This window comes from Mandrillus leucophaeus, unplaced genomic scaffold, assembly GCF_000951045.1.
Source record: "Mandrillus leucophaeus isolate KB7577 unplaced genomic scaffold, Mleu.le_1.0 Scaffold258, whole genome shotgun sequence".
NCBI classification, from domain to species: Eukaryota; Metazoa; Chordata; class Mammalia; order Primates; family Cercopithecidae; genus Mandrillus; species Mandrillus leucophaeus.
Window position 1 is genome coordinate 2,659,533 of NW_012102676.1, and position 21,145 is coordinate 2,680,677.

At 32.9% G+C, this 21,145-nt stretch overlaps 1 protein-coding gene across 1 annotated transcript in view; it reads left to right on the top strand.

Annotated features, from left to right (window-relative positions):
* DGKB (diacylglycerol kinase, beta 90kDa) overlaps positions 1-21,145 on the top strand; it is a 773,008-nt gene that overhangs the window by 316,807 nt on the left and 435,056 nt on the right. Inside the window, exons 18-20 of the mRNA XM_011983975.1 lie at positions 9,964-10,049; positions 12,149-12,238; positions 18,381-18,541. Of these exons, the coding sequence (XP_011839365.1) occupies positions 9,964-10,049; positions 12,149-12,238; positions 18,381-18,541 (337 nt within the window). The remainder of the gene's footprint in view (positions 1-9,963; positions 10,050-12,148; positions 12,239-18,380; positions 18,542-21,145) is intronic.

Genomic DNA, 21,145 nt, shown 5'->3' on the forward strand with positions numbered 1-21,145 from the left:
GAATAAATATTCTCTCATTTTCTGTGTCTCATGCTCTCTTTTGCCATTTCAGTCTGTGTTTTTCCCTTTCTCTGTCCCTCTCTCCTTCACTTTTAACACACGTAAGCATAAAAGATTTGTTCGAGATTTCCAGAAATAATGAAGTGAATGTTTCACTTATTAATGGTCCACTGGAATATGTATATTTTTCAAATACTCTAAAACTTGGTTGGTTATTATGGTAACAGAATTAAGTTGCACTGGGTTTATAAAGATTAATTCAAATTATTTTTTTGTAACTATCCCACTTATCTACATGGAATGTCTTCCCAAAACAGTGTAAATTCAGCTTCCATACAGTATCTCAAAACTCTCACCGAATTTCTTGAAACAGGTGCATTTCCTAGTTTAACTAAATTTTATAATGTATTGTTGAAATAAAGTACATAATACATTAGATTGGAGGATATTATTGTAATTAATTTTACTTTTAATTAAAATGTTGAAAGAGTCACATTACATTCATGAAACATCAAAATCTACAGAGAAAAACATGAAATAACCTTTCCCCCATTTTGTAATATATGTAACAGAATGAAACTTTAGGGACTATAAATAATTCATGCATGGAGTTTTAAAAGATATTACACCAGCAATAATAATAATAATATCAATGATACCAAGGTATGTATAAATACAGTTTGAGTATTAGTAAATAAGCTGAAAGTTATTAAAAATTGGTTTTCTAGACCATAAATATTGTTTCAAAAACAATGGTAACCTCACAAATCAGAAAACTCAGCCAGATTTTATTGAGGCAATTTTGAATCCATCTAATCTTGTAACTTTAAGAATAATATAGTATGTAACTGTGTACATGCAAGTATAAATATGAATTGAGTAGAATAATCAGAGACAAGTATGCTCCTTTCTGTCTCTAAATGCTTAAATCAGAATGCAGACCTTTCTTAAGGCAAGCTCTTGAAATTATTTTTTTTCTAAACAAGAAGGAGGAAAAAGAGAATTGATGACATATGGTAAAGTCATTTTGGATCCTTCAGCCTTGTGTTCCTTTAATACAAAGAGATATGAACAGGTATAATTAAAGTGAGCATTCACCATGCATGGATATGCTGAAAATATTTATGACTCTCATACTGATTTCCTCTAAGTATCAAAAATATCATTTTATAATCTGTAACATATATATGTACTACTTATAGCCATAGATTTATTTATTTTATATACTTGATCTGTTTCTAACCCATACAGCCACATTGTATATAAGTGATGGTATTTTTTAATAATAAAATATAAGATTGGAATGAAAAATAATATTTACATACTGAAGTTAAGAATTCTGATTTATGACACTTTCCAAGATTCTGGAATCACTACTATAATTTTCTTTTCTTTTAAAAAAGGTTTTCCTGGTGTGCTTTGTACCTAGTAACAATTAGGTGCAAATGAAAATTTACTGCCTTTTCTGTATCTATTTTATCTTAACACAAAGTAAGCCTCTAAATCTTAGATGAAATTTTCTGGATTTGTTTTTGGTAATATTAAGCATCACAATTTCCCCACCTGCTCTTTTGTTGTTGTGGTGGTAAGAACAATTAACATAAGATCTACGTTCTTAAAAGCTTTTTACATGTACAAAACAGTATCGTTAACTATAGGAACAGTGTTATGCAGTGGATCTCTAGAACTTATTCATCTTGCATAACTGAAACTTGGTGGAATGTTATAGTGGTGATTATAGAGCACATATGATAAAAAGAAGCATCTGGCAGAGGGCTCTAAACCCAAATAATAGGCCCGCTTTCAAATTTAGCTATTGCAGATACATAGGAAACTCTCTAGGTGAATCAATGCTGTAAAGGCCAACATTGCAAATTCATCATCATTCGTTTTCTTCATAAATCATTTGAACTTTTAATTTCAAAAAAATTCATAAATTGATGCAAATAAATTCAGGACCCGAGCATGATTTCATTGCAAAATGTTTACGCTTATTCATTCTTCACATGGAACACTGTGGAACTGATAGGTAAATAGTACAATACACAGTACAAAAGTTTCCCCAGAGCGAAGTCCTTCCTGACACTCCTCATTTTCTCACTTCTCCCCATTGAAATGGTGACTCGTGATGTGGAAGCCTCATAGCTGCTCCTCATCACAGCCTTCCTGGGTGAAAAGTCAGTGCCATGCTGGACCCTGCATTTTGGCTCTTGCTGAGTTTCTTCGATTTACTTGTCCTCTATCACAGCTGTTTTCCTCTGTACCTTATGTCTCCCATGCTATAGGCAGGTCTCCCAATTGTCCACTGGCTAGTTTTAGATTAGATGCAGAAAAACTCTGCTTACTGCTTGTTAGAAAATTGTGACTATTCTGCCAGAACAGTGCAGGTGGAGGAGGTAGGGAAATCGAGGAGTGGCACTCTGACCTAAAACACACCTATACTACTTTAATAAAGAAAAAAATATAATTAAATTAGTAATAACATGTGAATAGTAAATTGCATTTACATACGCATTTTCTTTATGTGTATATAAAGAGCTCAGCAAACCACGTGGTGTTAATTCCATTCTAAAGTTATGGAAACTGAGGGTCAGAATCACTAGATAAATCCCAAGGATATTATTCAATGAATGAATGCAGTAAGGAATGAATGAGTTTCTAGGGAAAACTGCATGGATTGAATGGATCAAGAAATTGAGATAAAGAGAGGTCAAATTTTCCAATTAGCAATCAATTTACAGAGAGTAAGCTGGTCTGACAGTCACATGGGGTTTATGTTTGGGGGTAGGATGCTGCTGAAGAACCAATGATGACAATTTTTAAAGAAAACAAGAATGAATAAGAGATGAAACATCATCATGGAATAGAAGAACAATGGTGAGTCAATTGGATGGTTAGGCTTTCACCAAAAACAGTTAGCTCTGTGGGAAATGTTGCAGCTACTGCCGTGTTTTACAAAGTTTTCTTAAGTTGCAGTGCCAATGTTTGAAAATCTAGGAGGGAGAATCAAATTGCTACAGAAATATAGCTGGAAAAGAAGCTGACTTAAGAAGAATTTAAAACCATAAATGTTTAAGAATAATTACTAAAGTAATTTAAACAATTATTTAAGACTTTTCTCTTAAAAAAAAAAAACAGAAATTTAGGTTTTATATGCAAGTGCTACCAGTTTTCAAAGAACTTCAATAACTATACAAATTCTTCCACAAAAATAGTAAAAGGGGGACTACTGTGCAACATATTTCATGAGGCAGTGTAATTTTAATTTTAAAAAGTAGATAAAAGTGGTATGAGGAAGAAAAATATGTCAATTTGTTCATAAACATCGATGCAAAATTTCTAAACAAAATATTAGTAAAGAAATTCAATTATCTTAAAAATATTAATACACAAGAATCAATTCGGGTGCATGAGAGGATTGCAAGCATGGTTTAATAATGCAGATATATATAAATGTTTATTCTCACACTAACCAATTAAAGGACAGAGACCTTGTCAAATCTCAAAAATGAAGAAAAACTTAACATTGATGTATAGTAAACATTTTTATTGTGATAGGAGTAGAAGGGAAACTTGTTAACTTCATAAAAAATCTCCATCAAAAAAAAGGAAAGTAAAAAGAAAGAAAAATAAAATCTCAATAGCAGATATCCTAAATGGGCAGATTCCAAAAGTAATTCTTAGCTTCAGGAGCAAGATCTGGATATTCACTATGAATACTCCTATTCAACAATATGTTGGAATTCTGTCAAGGAAAAAGAGACAGGGAAATAAATAACAATTACAAGGACTGGAGATTACTAATAATACTATTGCTATTAACAAATGCCACAATTACATACATAGAAATTCAAATGTATCCACAAACAAAATGTAAGCAATAGAAAAACAGTGATAATGTGATTATTTATAAAATTAATGTGTAACAGTCGAATATGTTTATATACACCAGCAACAAAAATGTTAATGTTATTAATAAACATAATTTTTAAATGTTTAAAATATCAACAAAAGCTACAAACAACCAAGAATAAATCTAACAAAATATGTGCAAGTCCTGTTAGCACAAAATTTAAATCTTTGTTGAAGGATTTTAAAGAATATCTAAATAAATCAAGCAATACTACATTCATGAATGAGGAAACTTTATTCATATTATACATGTGTTATTGCTTCCAAAATTAATATATACTTTTAATGCAACTTCAGTCAAAATCATGATTGGTTTTTCTTACTATTATCTTAATTTTTATGAAATATGATGAGTTTAAATGATAAGAAAATAAAAGAAGAAATAATTGGTAAGATTCTTCATGCCCTGAGATATGGACTTACTGGAAAACTATAGTAATTGTGAGAGTTTGATACTAGTGCAGAGATGGACAAAGTCGTGAGTAAAACACAATAGAGAATACAGATAGAAATGTACTCATATGTGGAAGTAATATTTATCATGGACTTTGCGTAGTAGACAATTGAATTATTCAATAAATGAAAAGACGGATAAAAAATAAATAGAAAAAAAAAATGCTGCACTATAGCTAAAAGGAAGGATGAAAGGGAGTGAGAAAGGAAAAAAGGGAGGACCAGAGGCCAGGATAAAGGGGAGATGGGAGAAAGTGGGGAGGGAAGAAAAGAAAGTACTTCACACCACGTCAAACTAAGAATTTCTATGTCGAAAGTAAAACTGACATTTTAAGAGAGTATATGTGAGTTCTGAGCTCTGAGTAAGGAAGCTTGTCTTACAGAAGACTCGTAACCACTTATCAAAGGGATGATGAAATTGAATATTAAAATTAAGTTCTTATTCATTACAATGAAAGTAAAAGAAGAAACTTTAAATTTGTAGAAGATATTTGAAAACAATTATCAAAAAAGGACTAAAATCAAAGACATGTAAAAATTTTTTACAAACCAACAAGGTAAAAAGGAATAGATAATAGAAACAAAGAGGATAAATAGGCATTTCATGAAAGTAAGAAATAAATAAAATGAAAAAGTGTGACAAGTGTTAAAGAGAATGGATTTAATAGAGCACATCCATTGTACATTGGTGCAACTTTTTTGTGAAAAACATTGACCTTATCTGGTGAAGTTGCATATTAATATGCATTACTCTAAAGTGGCCACTGCCCTTAAGCACTAAGAAGTATGTACAGGCATACCTTGGAGATATTGTGAGTTTGATTCCACACCACCACAATAAAGTGAATATCACAAATTTTTTGGTTTCCCGGTACATATAAAAGTTATGTTTATACTGTTGTCTATTAAATTTGCAATAGCATTATGATTTAAAAATGTATATACCTTAACTTAAAAATAATTCATTGCAAAAAAATAGTAACAATCATCTGAGCTTCCAGGGAGTCATAATGTTTTCTCTGGTAGAGGGTCTAGCCTTGATGTTAATGGGAACCAAATGATCAGAATGGTGGTTGCTGAAGGCGATGTGACTCTAGTAGTTTCTTAAAATAAGACAACAATGAAATTTGACCCATTGATGAACTCTTACTTTTATAAAAGATTTCTCTCTAGCTTGTGATGCTATTTGCTAGCATGTTACACACAGTAGAACTTCTTCCAGAATTTGAGTCAGTCTTCTCAAATCCTACTGCTGCTTTATCAATTAAATTTATGTAATAATCTAAATCCTTTGTTACCATTTCAACAGTGTTCACAGCATCTTTACCAGGAGTAGATTCCATCTCAAGAAACCCCCTTTTTTTGCTTATCTCTAAGAATCAATTCCTCATCCTTTCAAATTCTATGATGAGATTTTGGCAATTCAGTCACATGCAGGCTCCACTTATAATTCTACTTCTTGCTATTTTTATGACATGTGCAGTGACTTCCCCCACTGAAGTCCTGAACCCTTTAAAGTCATCCATGAGGCTTAGCATCAACTTCTTCCAAACTCTTGTTAATGCTGATATTTTGACCTCTGTCCATGAATTATGAATGTTCTTAATGACACCTAGATTATTAAATCCTTTTCAGTGGTTGTCAATTTACTTTGCCCAGATCCCCAAAATGAATCACTGTCTATGGCACCTATAGCCATATGAAATGTATTTCTTAAATAAGACTTGAAAGTTGAATTACTCCTTGATCAATGAGCTGCAGAATGTATGCTTTGTTTGCAGGCATGAAAACAACATTCATCTGTTTGCACATCTCCCTCAGAATATTGGGTGACCAGGTACATTGTCAATGAAAATAACATTTTGAAAGGAATCTTTTTTTTTTTTTTTTTTTTTTTTGAGAAGTGTGTCTCTATTGTGGACTTGAAATACTCAGTAAACCATGCTGTAAAGAAATGTGCTGTCGCTCAGGCTTTGTTCTACCATTTATAGTGCACAGGTAGAGTAGCATAATTCTTAAGGGCCCTAGGATTTTCAGAATGGTAAATGAGCATTGGCTTCAACTTAAAGTCATCAGCTTCATTAGACCCTAACAAGAGAGTCAGCCTGTTCTTTGAAGCTTTGAGGCCAGGCATTGACTTCTCCTTTGTAGTTATCAAAGTCCTAGATGGCATCTTCTTCCATTAGAAGGCTATGTTGTCTACACTGAAAAATTGTTGTTTAGTGTACCACCTTTATCAATAATTGTAGCTAGATCTTCTGGATAATTTGCTACCACTTCTTCCTCAGCATTTGCTGTTTATGCAGCTTCTTTCCTTAAGCTTCAGGAACCAACATCTGCTTGCATCAAACTATTTTTCAGCTTCCTCACATCTTTCAGCCTTCATAGAATTGAATAGAGTTAGGAGCTTGCTCTGGATTTGTCTTTAGCTTAAGGGAATGTTGTGGCTCCTTCGATCTTCTGTCTAGACCACTAAAACCTTCTCCATATCAGCAGTAAGGATGTTTCGCCTTCTTGTTTGTGTATTCACTGCAGTAGCACTTTTAATTTCCTTCAAGAACTTTGCCTTTGCTTTTACAACTTAGCTTACAGGCACAAAAGGGCTAGCTTTTGGCCTGCCTATGCTTTTGACATGCTTTCCTCATTCAGCTTAATAATTTCTAGCTTTTGATTGAAAGAGAAATGCAACTCTTTGTTTCACTTGAACACTTAGAGGACATTGTAGGGTTGTTAATTAGCCTAATTTCAATACTGTTGTGTCTAAGGGAATTGAGAGGCCTGAGGACAGGAAGAGAAACAGGAGAATGGCTGGTGGGTGGAGCAGTCAGAACACACACAATATTAGCGATTAAGTTCTCTGTCTTATATGGGCGTGGTTCATGGCACCTCAAAACAATTACTATAATAACTTCACAGATCACCATAACAGATGTAATAATAATGAAAAAGTTTGAAATATTGTGATACTTACAAAAATGTGACACAGACACCAAGTGATCATGTGCTGTTGGAAAAAATGGCACTGATAGACTTGCTAGAAGCAGAGTTGCCACATTCAAGTTGTAAAAACTGCGGTATCTGCTAAGCTCAATAAAGTAAAGAGCAATGAAATGAGGTATGCCTGTACAAGAATGCACTTTTTGCAAGAATGTAAAGCAAACCAATTGAAATGCCCATTGACATGGATTTTAAAAGACATATAAGTGGTATTTAACACAGCAGTAGGAGTTAAAAGAACTTCAGCTACATGTGGAAAAAGCTTCAGCTACAACATAAATGAATCTGAGTACCAGTGCTAACTGGGAAAAGTAGAAAGACACATACCGATCATGTCAGACACATGGTAACTCAGTATTCAGAATAGCGCTCACCTTTGTAAATTGGAAAGAGCAGTGCTATAGGGAAAGAAAACAGAGAAATATGTAAATTATTGGAAATGTTCTACCTCCTGGAATGGGCAACTGGTACGTATGTGTTTATTCTATTGTACATATATTAGTATAAGCAAAACAATAAGCATTAGAACCGAAGAAAATATTTGCAACATGTCTCACAAAGGTTAAATATCCACAATATAATAAATGAGAAAATGCATGAAAGTTTCCTGTTCTAAATATCCATGGATATTATAATCAGATGATGGGTTTTAGTAATTTTTATACATATTATATTATATTTATGCAGTGTTGGTATTACCTTGACAAAACTTTTTTAAATGATGCAAATTTAAATGCGAAGATTGCTATAATATGCAAAGAGTTTGTAAAGTATTATTAAAAGACAACTCGCCCAGCACAGTGGCTCACACCTGTAATCCCAGCACTTTGGGAGGCCGAGGAGAATGGATCACCTGAGGTCAACAGTTTGAGACCAGCCTGGCCAACATGGTGAAACCCTGTCTCTACTGAAAATACAAAAATTAGCCAGGCATGGTGGCGGGCACCTGTAATCCCAGCTTACTTGGGAGGCTGAGGCAGGAGAATTGCTTGAACCCAGGAGAAGGAGGTTGCAGTGAGTCGAGATTGCACCATTGCACTCCATACTGGGCAACAAAAGCAAAACTCCATCTCAAAAAATAAAAATAAAAAATAAAAAGACAATTCAATAGAAAGAAAGGTGCATCTTTGAATGTTCCTTGCATAGGAGAGGTTACACATCTCCAGGAAATGTATAAAAATATGTTCAACTCACTGGTAAACAGGGAAGTGTGATTTTACAACAAATAAAAAGACATTGGTTTTCACTCATTATTACGGAAATATCATAAAGTTGTTCATATGTAGTGTTTTGTGGTTGCAAAGAAATGGACCCTTGCGTATTTGACAGTGGGAGCCATTCAGAGGGATATAATGATGTAATGGAATATTTTTCTCTAGAGTGGCCTTCAAAACACATGCGCATGTTTACACAAATGTTCTTCAAATAATGTTAAATACAACACTTTTTTGTAATAATGAGACACCAGAAAAAGCTTAAAAAATTCATAAAAAGAAATCATTTATTGTATCTTGTAGTGTGTGCACTTATTACAAAACATGATGCAGTGCTAAAAAATAATAATCTCACAGAATGCCACACGTGACATCTGCATATGTTATACACTGATACACAAAGTTCTCTAAGACATATTTGAAGTTAAAATAAAACCACACAAGTTAATGAACAGTATGTATAGCACAATTTTATTCATGTTGAACATATATGTGTAATACAGACATGTATGAATATTTGTATATATAAGTACGTAGAAAAATTCCTTGGATAGTTGCATATTATATCACTGTCAGTTGTTATCTTTGGGACAAGGGAGTTGTAGGGACACATACCAAAATTTCTGTCCTGTTTCAATTTTTTATTGCAATAAAGTAGGCTATGACTGTATAGCTGGCTACATTACCTGCCTTTGTTGCTTTTCACAAGGTAGGTTGCATTATTAAGCACACTGCATGCAGTAACAGCAGAAGCAGTGGGTATTTATGGCAGCTGACCCAGCAATTAGGCTGGAGTGTTCCTGGATGGAAAACGCTGTCAGCCAGGTCAAAATACAAGGTGAAGCCTGACTCCTACTTGCAGATTCTCAGTCAAAAGAAAAGTTGGCTAGAACCCCAGTTGCAGTCTGATCAATTTCTCCCAGTAATGGAGAAAGTACAAAATTGTTAAAGACATATTTACTGACATAACTGTCACATTTATATATTCACTCAAAAGATAATTTTGGATTGAAGAAATTTATTAAGTGAAATAATGTAGTATATGTCATTCTGGGTTATGTGAACTGCAAATCACATCTAGGAGAATATCTTAATGAAAATTATTATGATTTGCTAATTTTATTCTTAAAATTTTAGAGTTTATTAAAGAAAAATAGAGTATATTCATTATGGAATCTAGAATATATAATTACAAAATATTTTTAAATTATAGAATCCTGAATATATAATTATAAAATAGGATTAAAGCTATGTAAGTTATGATTGAGATATTTTAGTTTTTATAAAATAAAAATGTATTTCATCAGGTAAAATGCTAATGATACAAAACTGAAAATACCTTATTTTTAAACTATTAATCATGTGCCATAACATGCTTATTTTTCAGGTTAAACTTTTTCCGTGATGTCCCTGACTTCAGAGTGTTAGCCTGTGGTGGAGACGGAACCGTGGGCTGGGTTTTGGATTGCATAGGTAATGCAGACACATACTTAACATGACTGGGGAGAGAGCAATAGCTTTAAATCCTGTTTCATCTATGTATCTATTGCTTGTATCATTATCTTTGGAAGCAGTGATATAATTGGACATCTGGAGGTTTGTGCACTATTTACTGGTTTAACATATTATTCTATAGTTCAAAAATTTAACTGGCAAAATAGTTTACAAGTATCTAGAAATCCTTCCTTTCTAATCCACTTCTTACAGTGTTTACCAAATTTTCAGAGTTGTTTTCAAATACGGCTCTAGGAAATCAGATTGTTTGTGTGCCCCAGACAAGGAACTGAAGGAGCAGTCTTAGTATTTGTGATAAAGTCTGTGCCAAATTAATATTCTTACATTATTAAAACATGGACCCTCAAAATCTTACCCTCTGTATACATTCATATCGTTATCATCCACCATCATCATCATCATAGCTAATTTTTATTCATCATGTTGTCTTGTTTATTCCTCACAACTCTATGACACAGATAGTATTAATAATCCCATGTAGAGATAGGGAACCTAAAATTTGGTAAAAGTAAATAACTACAACAAAGTCTTATAGTTGTGAACTGAGAGAGCTGAGATTAGAACCCACAGTTAAACCTTATTCTATGTTGCCTCTCTATTTAAGTTGAAAAAGCTCGATTTTTATAAGCAAACAACACAAGAACATCACTGACAATGTAAGTAAGCAGCACAAGAAAAACTATAAATTCAGGAAAATTATTTGGTTTTTCAGATATAGTCAGTTGTCAGAACTGGTTACTAGTTAGAAGAAGAGATCATGAATAGGCCTTTATGAGGAAATAAATCCAAAACAAATATTGACTCTCTTTGGTCTCATTTCAGTTACTGCATTGATCAATTCTTTGTTTAAAACAGGCCCTTTCATAGAACGAATTGATTCAAAAGAAGTTTTACCTTCTGTATAAATTGAAACAGACACCTATTTAGTCAATGCAGATAACATTCTGTCTTTGCATACGCTAAAAATATTCAAATTAAAAATAAATACATGTTGGCAACACTTTTGATAAGGATCTAACAGCTTTAATCTACTAATATTTGATTTAAAAAGCAACAGTGAAAATTCTGATCTGGCCTTCCATTAAACAATGTAGATGGTATTTACATGTTTTATCTGAGAAGACAACAGAATTCAAGAACTACAAAAGTTAATGAGTTAGTTGGAAAAGTATCTGAGGACTTGTAAGGATTTTAGAGGAAAAATAGCAGGAATTCTTAGCTTGTTTTAGCCCTCAAAATCTTGTCGTTGGCTATTTCATTGTGACATATCCCTACATTATCTAGCCCCTCTATCCTACACACATACATACATTGATTTTGAGGGGCTAAGGAGGAAGAAAAAATAAAAGAAAGTAATATACATTTGTGAGATTAATTCAAGGCATGCGATGATTCAAGCCAAAGCATATGGGATGTCAGCGGCAGAGATCTTTACTGCTCTGAACCCAAAGCATTATGTGATGTAAAGATTAATCTCATGGAAAGCCTGCTGATCTCGGTGTACTCCAGCTGTTAACGTTGTTTTCCGTTTGCTCTGACACAAAGCAGCACCATGGGTGGGAAAAAGTCAAGGACATTGTTAGCAATTTACTCACTTCTATAATTCAACAGTTTGCAAATATTTTATTCCTCTAAGTAAAATGTACCTGGAATTGATGTTGCAAAAGGACTTTATATAGGAACCTACACATCCATCCTAGTTGTGTCTCTGTATTGTAATCTTATGCTGTATATAATAATATCCCTGAGGATTGTAATTGAGACAAGACACACAACAATTTTTAGTTCAGTTAAGATATTTAAAAAGCTTTTCTCTTGCCTGAGTTTTGAAAATTCCATCGTTCTGTGAATAATAGTATTTGTGTTTTATCAATTGCTACAAATGTTTACAAATTATCCATAATTCATTATGGTATATATCTTAAAAATACAATTATGTTTTGTTTATGAGTACCTATTGAAATTCCTTCATTTAATGTCATCAGCCTATCTTTCTATTTCCATTGTTTTATTTGAATTTGAAATTTTCCTTATTTGTATTTTTTTTTATTCTGCAGAAAAGGCCAATGTAGGCAAGCATCCTCCAGTTGCAATTCTGCCTCTTGGGACTGGCAATGATCTAGCGAGATGCCTGCGATGGGGAGGAGGTAAAGCAGCTGCAACAACAAAAGCAGAAACAGTACACAACACCCTTTTCCCTTGCAAAACAAAAAGAAAAAAAAAAACAAAGAAACAAAAACCATATGATTTCAGTGAATATAACAGATGTGGTATATATAATATATCATTTTGAGCAATAGTCTTGGATAGAAGAACAAATAGTGGTCAAAGAGACCATGGGTATTGGGTTTTAATGTGGTATTAATTACAGACTTAAGCTAGACGAGTGCAAGTTTCCAAACATCTCTGGTTTTTGTTTTTGTTTTTTATTATCTGTTTTTATTTTTTGTTTTGTTTTTTTGTTAGAAAATAAGGTACATATGGATGCACTTAATTTTTATATTTTTAATGTATAAGTTTGGTGGTAAAATCACAAAGGAAAAATGAAAGGCTTAACAAATTAGTTTCCCAGGAGTGAATACATTAAATAATACTCAGTTTTTAAGACTCACTCTATGCTAGCCAGCTGTGCTCTGCACTTTGGATACAGAGTTGACAAAATAAAAACAAAAATACCTTAACTTTTAGTGGCACATAAAATCATATGTGAGACTTTACACTAACAAGTAAACAGATGATCATTGTAAGGAAAGACATCACTGAGGATATGACATAGAAAAAAAAAAAAAAAACCTACTAGCTAGATAATGACACAGCCATGTAAAGCTGGGTATGAACTTCATAGGCAGAGGGAACATCGAGTTCAAAAGCCCAAAGGTGGCAAGGTACTTGACGTATTCAAGAAACTGAAACTGAAATAGCGTGGATGGAGAAGGGTAAGCAAGAGAGAATATTTTGAGATGAGGTCTTAAAACATTTTGCAGAGTCACTAATAGGCTATATTTATCTGAAGATAACTGAACACCACCAGATAAGATCACGAAACACCACCAGACTTTGGTAAAGAAACAGGACTTGAATGCTAAATATTTTTAGCATCAAAGCTCATTTAGAGAAGTTTGAAAAGTGTCTACTAAGACAAGGTGAACAGAGTCCCTGGAGAGCTTGTTAAAAATACAGTGGCCTGACCCCACCCCAGACGTGCTGAATGGAAATATCTGGAGTTGGGAACTGAGCAGATGATTTTTTTTTCTTAAACGAAGTCCCTAAGTAACTCTGATTTACAGCAAAGTTGGAGAACAATTCCATGAATATCTGACCAACTAGCTCTAAGCTATGTACATGCTTGACTAAATCAAGAACTTAGTATGTAATCTATTTGGGATTTTCAGTAAGAATATACTTAAGGAGTATTTTCATGAGTTGCATTAGAGTTCATGAAATCTAAAGAAATGAATAAAGACGTCACCATTTCTGATAAGATACTTGTATTTGCCAGTGTTCATACAAGTGCATTGATTGAAAAGAAAGAAAATATGTGTGTCTTCTTGCCATAATCTTCGGTAACATATATTTGATGTATATGAAAATTAGTAATTTGATTTTTGTTTCTAAATTAACAAATGGCCTAAATGTCAAATTTGATAAAGAAGTCCGTTTTTGGCATACTCTAATCATTCCTGTGAAACCGCATACAAAGTACTAACAATGGATAAAGGCAAGGACATGTGTCAAAGTATCTATTAGTGTTGAATTCTCTGTGAGTGTCTGATATGTGTTGGCACTGTTCTAGGTACTAAATATACAGTGAGGAAATAAACAAGTGGCTTCTATCCTTCTAGAGATTACATTTTCATTGAGTATAATGGACAATAAATCAAACAATAATGAAATATATAGTTATAAAATGATATCAAGGAATCAGAAGAAAGAATAATAGGATGAACTATCTAGCTAGATGGGAAAGAAGGTCTCTCTGAGGAGGTAACATTTAAGCTGGACCTAAAATATAAGAAGGAGGAGAAATAGCTCTCTGTGTTTCAAGGACTGAAGGGAGGAATGCAGGTGGGGTTGCTGAAGAAGCAATGCAGTGGTGGGCAATTAGGGGTGGTGAGTATTATGATTTTGGAAAGATAATTGGGAGCCAGATAATGCAGGAATTTGTTTGTTGTTCTAAGGGTTTTATTTGATTGAATTTGGCATGCAAAGTGAAGCTTTGAAAGTCTCAGAAGCAGAGTAACACACTGACACATTTTCAAAACAGATTAATTTGGGGGTAGAAAATAAACTGGTCAGAAAATGTGAAAACATGCAGAACTATAGTTCTCCAAATGAGAACTTCTATTATAGCTGTTCTAATTACATAATAAAGTGAGTAGACTAGAGCTTGCATGATGTAAATCAGGCAAGTAGACAAACTGGAGGTACATATTCAGGCTCAGTTTAATTGTACTTACCAGTGGATTGGTTAGGAATTTTAGGGAAAGCAAGGTATCAAGATGCCCAAGTTTAGCAATTAGGGAAATGAAGATGCCATTTGCTAGAGATTATTAACAAAGAAATATGCTTTACAGTGGGATTATTTCTTGACAGATGTGTAACTTTGAGCACATTACTTAAAAACTGGCTGTAGATTCCTCATCGAAGAAAATAATAGTGCGTACCTTGTAGGTTCTTGTGCTAAACTGATAAATTGTTTGCACAGTGTTTGTATTAGTTTGTTCTCACACTGCTATAAAGACATACCCAAGACTGGGTAATTTATAAAGAAAGTTTTAATTGACTCACACTTCCAAATGACTGGGGAGGCCTCAGGAAACTTACATTCATGAAGGTGAAGGAGAAGCCAAGGCATGTTTTACATGACAGCAGGTGAGAGAAGCAAATGAGCAAAGGGGAAATAGTCCCTTATAAAACCATCAGATCTCATGAGAACTCACTCACTACCACCAGAACTGCATGGAGGAAACCACCCTCATGATCTAATCACCTCCCCCCAGGTCCTTCCCTTGACACATGGGGATTATGGGGATTACAACTAAAAATGAGATTTGAGTGGAGACACAGAGCCAAACCATATCAATGTTTGTGTTAAGAACTTTATGCAGTTGCAGTAATTATTATTATGCTTAGTATTTTTAGAAGAAAGTACTTCATTCCACCATTAATCATTTGGTTCACTTAAGATTCAGGGAATCTTTTGACTTGAAGCCTCTTTTTTATAAGCATATATTTTCATATTTTGGAAAAGTTGACACTGTAAGTCTATAGGATATCCTAGCTTAATTAGCATTATTTTTGTAAATTTCTGGCAATCATTAGTCTCTTAACAACAATTTAATGGCAAGGAAAATCTTGTTAGTGTAAACTGAGGAGGTAAGTAATAGTTGTAAATGGGACACACTTTAATACAAATTTGTTGTTGCATTTCTTTATGTGATTTTCATTTGCAACAATTTCTATGACTTTTTAGATTCAGTCATTATAACATCATATCATTAAATATAAAATAAATATTAATTATGTTTTCATTTTGTTTCTTAGCCTGGAGTGATTACAGGCTTTAAATCAAAATAATAAAAGTAAAATAGCATTGTTCTTTTCTATAAAAATCTTTTGCTGGCATATTTAGTGGATTTGATTTATCTTTTTAAAAATCATGATCTTCTTGGGTATAGGAATCCTATTAATAGTTACACATCATTATTTAACAATCTTGAGCATAGATACATACAAGAAGTAGGGAAAAGATATTTGTTAAATGGGGGACTGCAGTTTAGAGTTCATCTATATGAATCACTTCTGAATTGCAGATGTTGTAATTCTCAAGATTTATTTATTGCCTCTTTCTACTTTTGCTTGGCTAGAAGACAGATTTAAACTAGCCTTTTTCATGTTTAGTCATAAAAATCCCTGTACTCATATCTAATGGTAAAGATTTTAAGCTGAGTGACCCTGCTGCAATCTAGCTGTGGTAATTGATTTTCATTACATTCATTCCTCTCATGTTCTCTCCTGGTTAGGTTGCTGTTCCTACATTGTCCCAGTGTTATGTTGGACAGTGCTGCTATTAACCTGAGACATGACTGAGAACAAATTCAACATTTCTTAAAGCTTTATTATTTACTTGTATTTCTGCTAATTGTGTATATGTATACACATACACACACGATACTCCTGTATTATAATATATATTATTATATGCAAATTAATTTATGTCTAAAAACTATCAAGCTTATTCTGAAATGAAAGCAGAATTTGGAAAATGGATGAATATATTTAAGTGTTTTTATTTAATTCAGTAGGTAAAATAATATATATGTATGTAATTTATTTGTGGAGCTATTACTTCTTAAAAGAAATTAACAATTAGAAATGAATTAAACATTTAGAATAAGGTAGCACTATTAAGAAACATGAAATATTAGTAAATATAATTATCATAATCTTGCAGTTTAAACCATTCAGTGTTTTGCCACTGAGTACAGTTATATGCATATTATTAATACAGCTTCAAATTATACTATAAGACATATGATAGCTTTTGAAATAATATTTAGTGTTTTCAATGTTTATGTAATCATTACTTATTGTACCCTTTACTGTATGTATTAAATAGCACGTAATTACTTTTTAAACCTGTGTAAGGTAAGAAGTGATGATGGGCTCCAGAAGAGGTATTTCTAGTTTCTGGTGGCCTTCACCTTCTAATAGTTAATTGAACAGATACACCTTAAGTGTAATGTATTCCTCTTTAGGGAATTTTGGCATATGAGAGTGCCTGTTTTCTTTTAACCCAATGAGTTTATTCAATGATATGTATGCTAATAGTTCTAATGAGGACTCATAGCCTCTGGCATTTCCTTGTTCAACAATTAAATAATGAACAGAAAAAAGCAAAAACTGAAAATATTGTTCCAACTCAAAATATCATTTTAGGACTGTATGTGTGCTTTTATATGGGTGAAAAGAGAGATGATTTAACTTAGTACAATATTTCAAATTCTGATGGTATCATCATCAGTAGTATAATATTGAGAACTTTCTATTTTCTGTTTTAGGCCTCATGTACTGAGATCTTTTTAAACATTATCTTGCTTAATCTTCACAAGAAACCTAAGGTTTTGACAGGGAAGGAAACTAATGTTGAGGGAGATTAAGAAACAAAAACAGTAACTCTGTCAGGTTTAGGCTGCAGTGATAACTATAATGTTATATACTTACAGGTAAATTGAATATTGAGAATGCAATATTGACAAGACTTTTATTTTCAGGTCATGTTGACCATCTATCATAGATTCATTAAAAAACTGATATGTTGAGCATTTACTCTATGGCAGGCTTAAGAGGAACCTGTAGTGAGAAAAACTCAAGTAACAGCAATGTGGTGTACTAGTTCTAAGATAGGGCCACTTTTGAGAACTGTGTGTAGGGGACTGCATGAGGGGCATCTGAGCCGTTATTTTGAAAGGGTGATTTCCAGAATGAAGTGCTAGCAAATTTATTAATTTTATTTAAATTTATTGTTTTAAAGATGGAATATTGCTCTGTTACCCAGACTGGGATACAGTGGTACAAACATAGCTCACTGCAGCCTGGAACTCCTGGCCTCAAGTAGCTCTCCCGCCTCAGCCTCCTGAGTAGCTGAGACTACAGGCATAAGCAGCAGCACTGGGAAGAAGTATTAGCAAATATAAAGCCGTGCCAAGGAAATAGATGCAAACCAACCAAAAAGAAACGGGGTACCCTGAGTAGATAGAATAAGAAACAAAATTTTAAAACAAAGAGTAGGACCTTTGACCTAAATTGAAAGTTTTATATCACTAGAGGTGAAAAGGTGAGAGAGTAAGAGAGTGATGGAAAGGAAAAAGTCTAAAATGACATCCACATTTTTGACTTTTGCAACTGGGTAGAGAATGATGTCTTTGCAAAGTCAGCTGCACATAAGGAAGATATGGAAGCAGAGAATTCATTCCATTTTGAATCTATTTATATAAAATTTTGTGGGGTATACAGTAGAAATGTTCACTTGGCAGTTGTATATGCTGAGAATTGGCACCACAAAAGAGAAGAGAAATACAGTACGTGTTACAAATTAAAGTTGAGAATTAAATATGGGTATGAGTATAATGTTATAATTAATTCTTCATTTTGTTGTAGAATGTGCTTCAAAATCATTATTTATCTTTAGAATATTACATATGCATAAACACACGGAAACATAAAAATACAGCTTTTTTATTTGGTTGGAGTTCTTTTCTCAAGGTATATTTTTTTTTTCCCCGTCAGGTTATGAAGGTGAGAATTTGATGAAAATTCTAAAAGACATTGAAAACAGCACAGAAATCATGTTGGACAGGTGGAAGTTTGAAGTCATACCTAATGACAAAGATGAGAAGGGAGACCCAGTGCCTTACAGTATCATCAATAATTACTTTTCCATTGGCGTGGTAAGATTTTCCACTAAATTTTACCTTTATACCTATACTGGATAATCACAGTAAGAAAACTTTCACACTATGAAAATTTACTGATTATAAATAATTGATTTTACCTTGTGCCATCAAAACATCTCTTCTAATAGGCAATTATTATTGCTCTAATGACTAATTATTATTTTTATCATCACTTACTAATTTAAAGTCAGAGTATCAGCAACTGACATATTTTTCATGTTTTAAACAAGGAGAAAAAACTATATTCTTTGTAACTGGTTTATTTGTGTTACCAAAATGAAGCTTAGAATGATTTAATATACTTACAAGTTTTAGAGTATAAGCTAAAGCTCCATATTGTTGAAAATGTGAAAATATTGCATTAAATTTTATCTTACTTTGAGATTTATTTTATAAAATCATTATAGCTTACTAAAAATCTAAGAAAAGTCTACAAAAAATCCTGCTACTATTCTCAAGTGATTAATAAGTCAGAAGGCTGACTTTTCACTTCATTTCTTTTAGAATCTTACACAGAGTAAAATATTATTTGGCAGTTGAAATAGTTGTTAAAATTTTAATCCTAAAGGAATAATTTTAACAGTGATTATATGTATTTTTAGCCAACGATTATGAAATCTAAAAATATATAAAGCATTACATTCCATTTAATGTATGTCACACCATGCTAATTTTATGTCATGTCACATCACACACACACACACACACACACACACAGTAAAAGGCTATAAAAAGGCTACTGGAATATAGAAAACATTGGTTGTGTCCATGAACTTAAGAGGTAAGCTACCTGGGTAAGAATCTTTAAGCAAATTATTTAATCTCAGTATCTCAGTACCATGCTGGTTATTATTTCCTCTCTCATAGAGTTACAAATATGATTGTACATTTAAAGAATCTCATAGAATGGTAGATAATAAAGGCTAAATATACAATGGTTACTAATGCTGTAATGACTATTATTATTTGAAAGAAAAATGCAATGTCTCTTGATCCAGAGAAGCCCTCCTATTCACACTGGTGTAAAAACAGTATTTTTGAGGACTGTCTTAGTGTATCACTTACACACAACCTAATTCACTCATTGTAAGTGTACATTTTAATGATTTTAGTAAATTAATCCAGTTTTAGAACATTTCTATTATGCAAATCAGAACCCTCATGCCCGTTTTTATTCAATCTTGGCTGCTTTTCCCAGTTTCAGGAAGGAATTGATTGGCTTTCTGCCTCTAAGATTCGTCTTTTATGGACATTCTGTATTTCAAAATATCCAAAATCTCACAAATAACCGCTAAAGGACTTACTCATGTAACCCAATACCACCTGTATGTATCTCAATAACTTATGGGAAAATAATTTTTTAAAATCACACAATATAGGACTTTTGCATCTGGAGTCTTTCACTTAAGATAAAGTTTTTGAGTTCATTCATGTGAACTGTATAAATACTGTTTTCCTTTTTTGTTGTTGAATAGGATTCTGTTGCATGGAGATATCAGATATTACTTATCCCTTCATCAATTGATGGACATTTTGATTGTTTCCAATCTTTAGATATTAATGATGCCAATCTCTTAAGTCTCTTAGGATTCTTTGTTTGTTTTGGTTACTAGACTTTTTAACTCCTGAATTTCTACTTGGTTCTTTTGTTTATAATTTTGTATCTTTCATTAACATTTTCTATTTGGAGAGTCATTGTTGCTATACTTTATTCTTTAAATGGTGTTTCTTTTAATTCTTTTGACATATTTATAATATATGCTTTGAAGTATTTATCTGTGAAGTCAAACATCTGTGCCCCATCAGAGACCTTGCTTGTTTGCTTGTTATTTTCCTAAATGTGTGACACATTTTCCCATTCTTTTGCATATATCCTTGTTTTTTGTTGAAAACTGAAAATTGTTTATATTTTTAATTCCCTGGATTTTTATTTGCCCACAGTGGTTATTATTGTTCCTATGTTTGTCTATTTAGTGACTTGCCTGTGGAGCCTTTCTTTCTTATGGTGTATATTGCTTTGCTAGAGGTCACCACTGTGTCAAAATGGTTGTCTAGAGATTGTACTCAAACACTTCGAGCCAGTAAGTCTTCTTTTCTTTGTCATCACATCCATGTGTTCATTGAAGAATGTATTCAAAGTTCAGGCAATTAGAAATCACCTTCAGCTTTTACATAGTCTGCCATTTCTTTTTTCTCTTCTGCTCACGTACAAAACCTCTCATTTAACCAAGGATGTGTAGGTAACTAGGATCCTCTTATGTCTCTTCTGAGCATTTGTGTAGCCTTGCAAATCCATACAGATTTTCAGACAGCCAGGAATATATAGAAGTTTATCACAGCCCATATGAACGTTTGATTCCAAGATCTTTTGTTAAATGTCTGGCCAATCTGCTAGTTAATTGCTTGCCCTAGAGTCAGTTTCACAAACTCAGGCTAGCTATAACATTGGCTCTCCCTGTTCATTTGCCACAGATATCACTACTGTAAGTGTAAGCTGTAAAACAATGTTCTAGGCCATAGAGATTTTCTGGCTTCCATTTCAAATCAAGTCAGCTCCACTCATAATGAAGCTACTTGTTTTCTTAGCTTATTCCACAA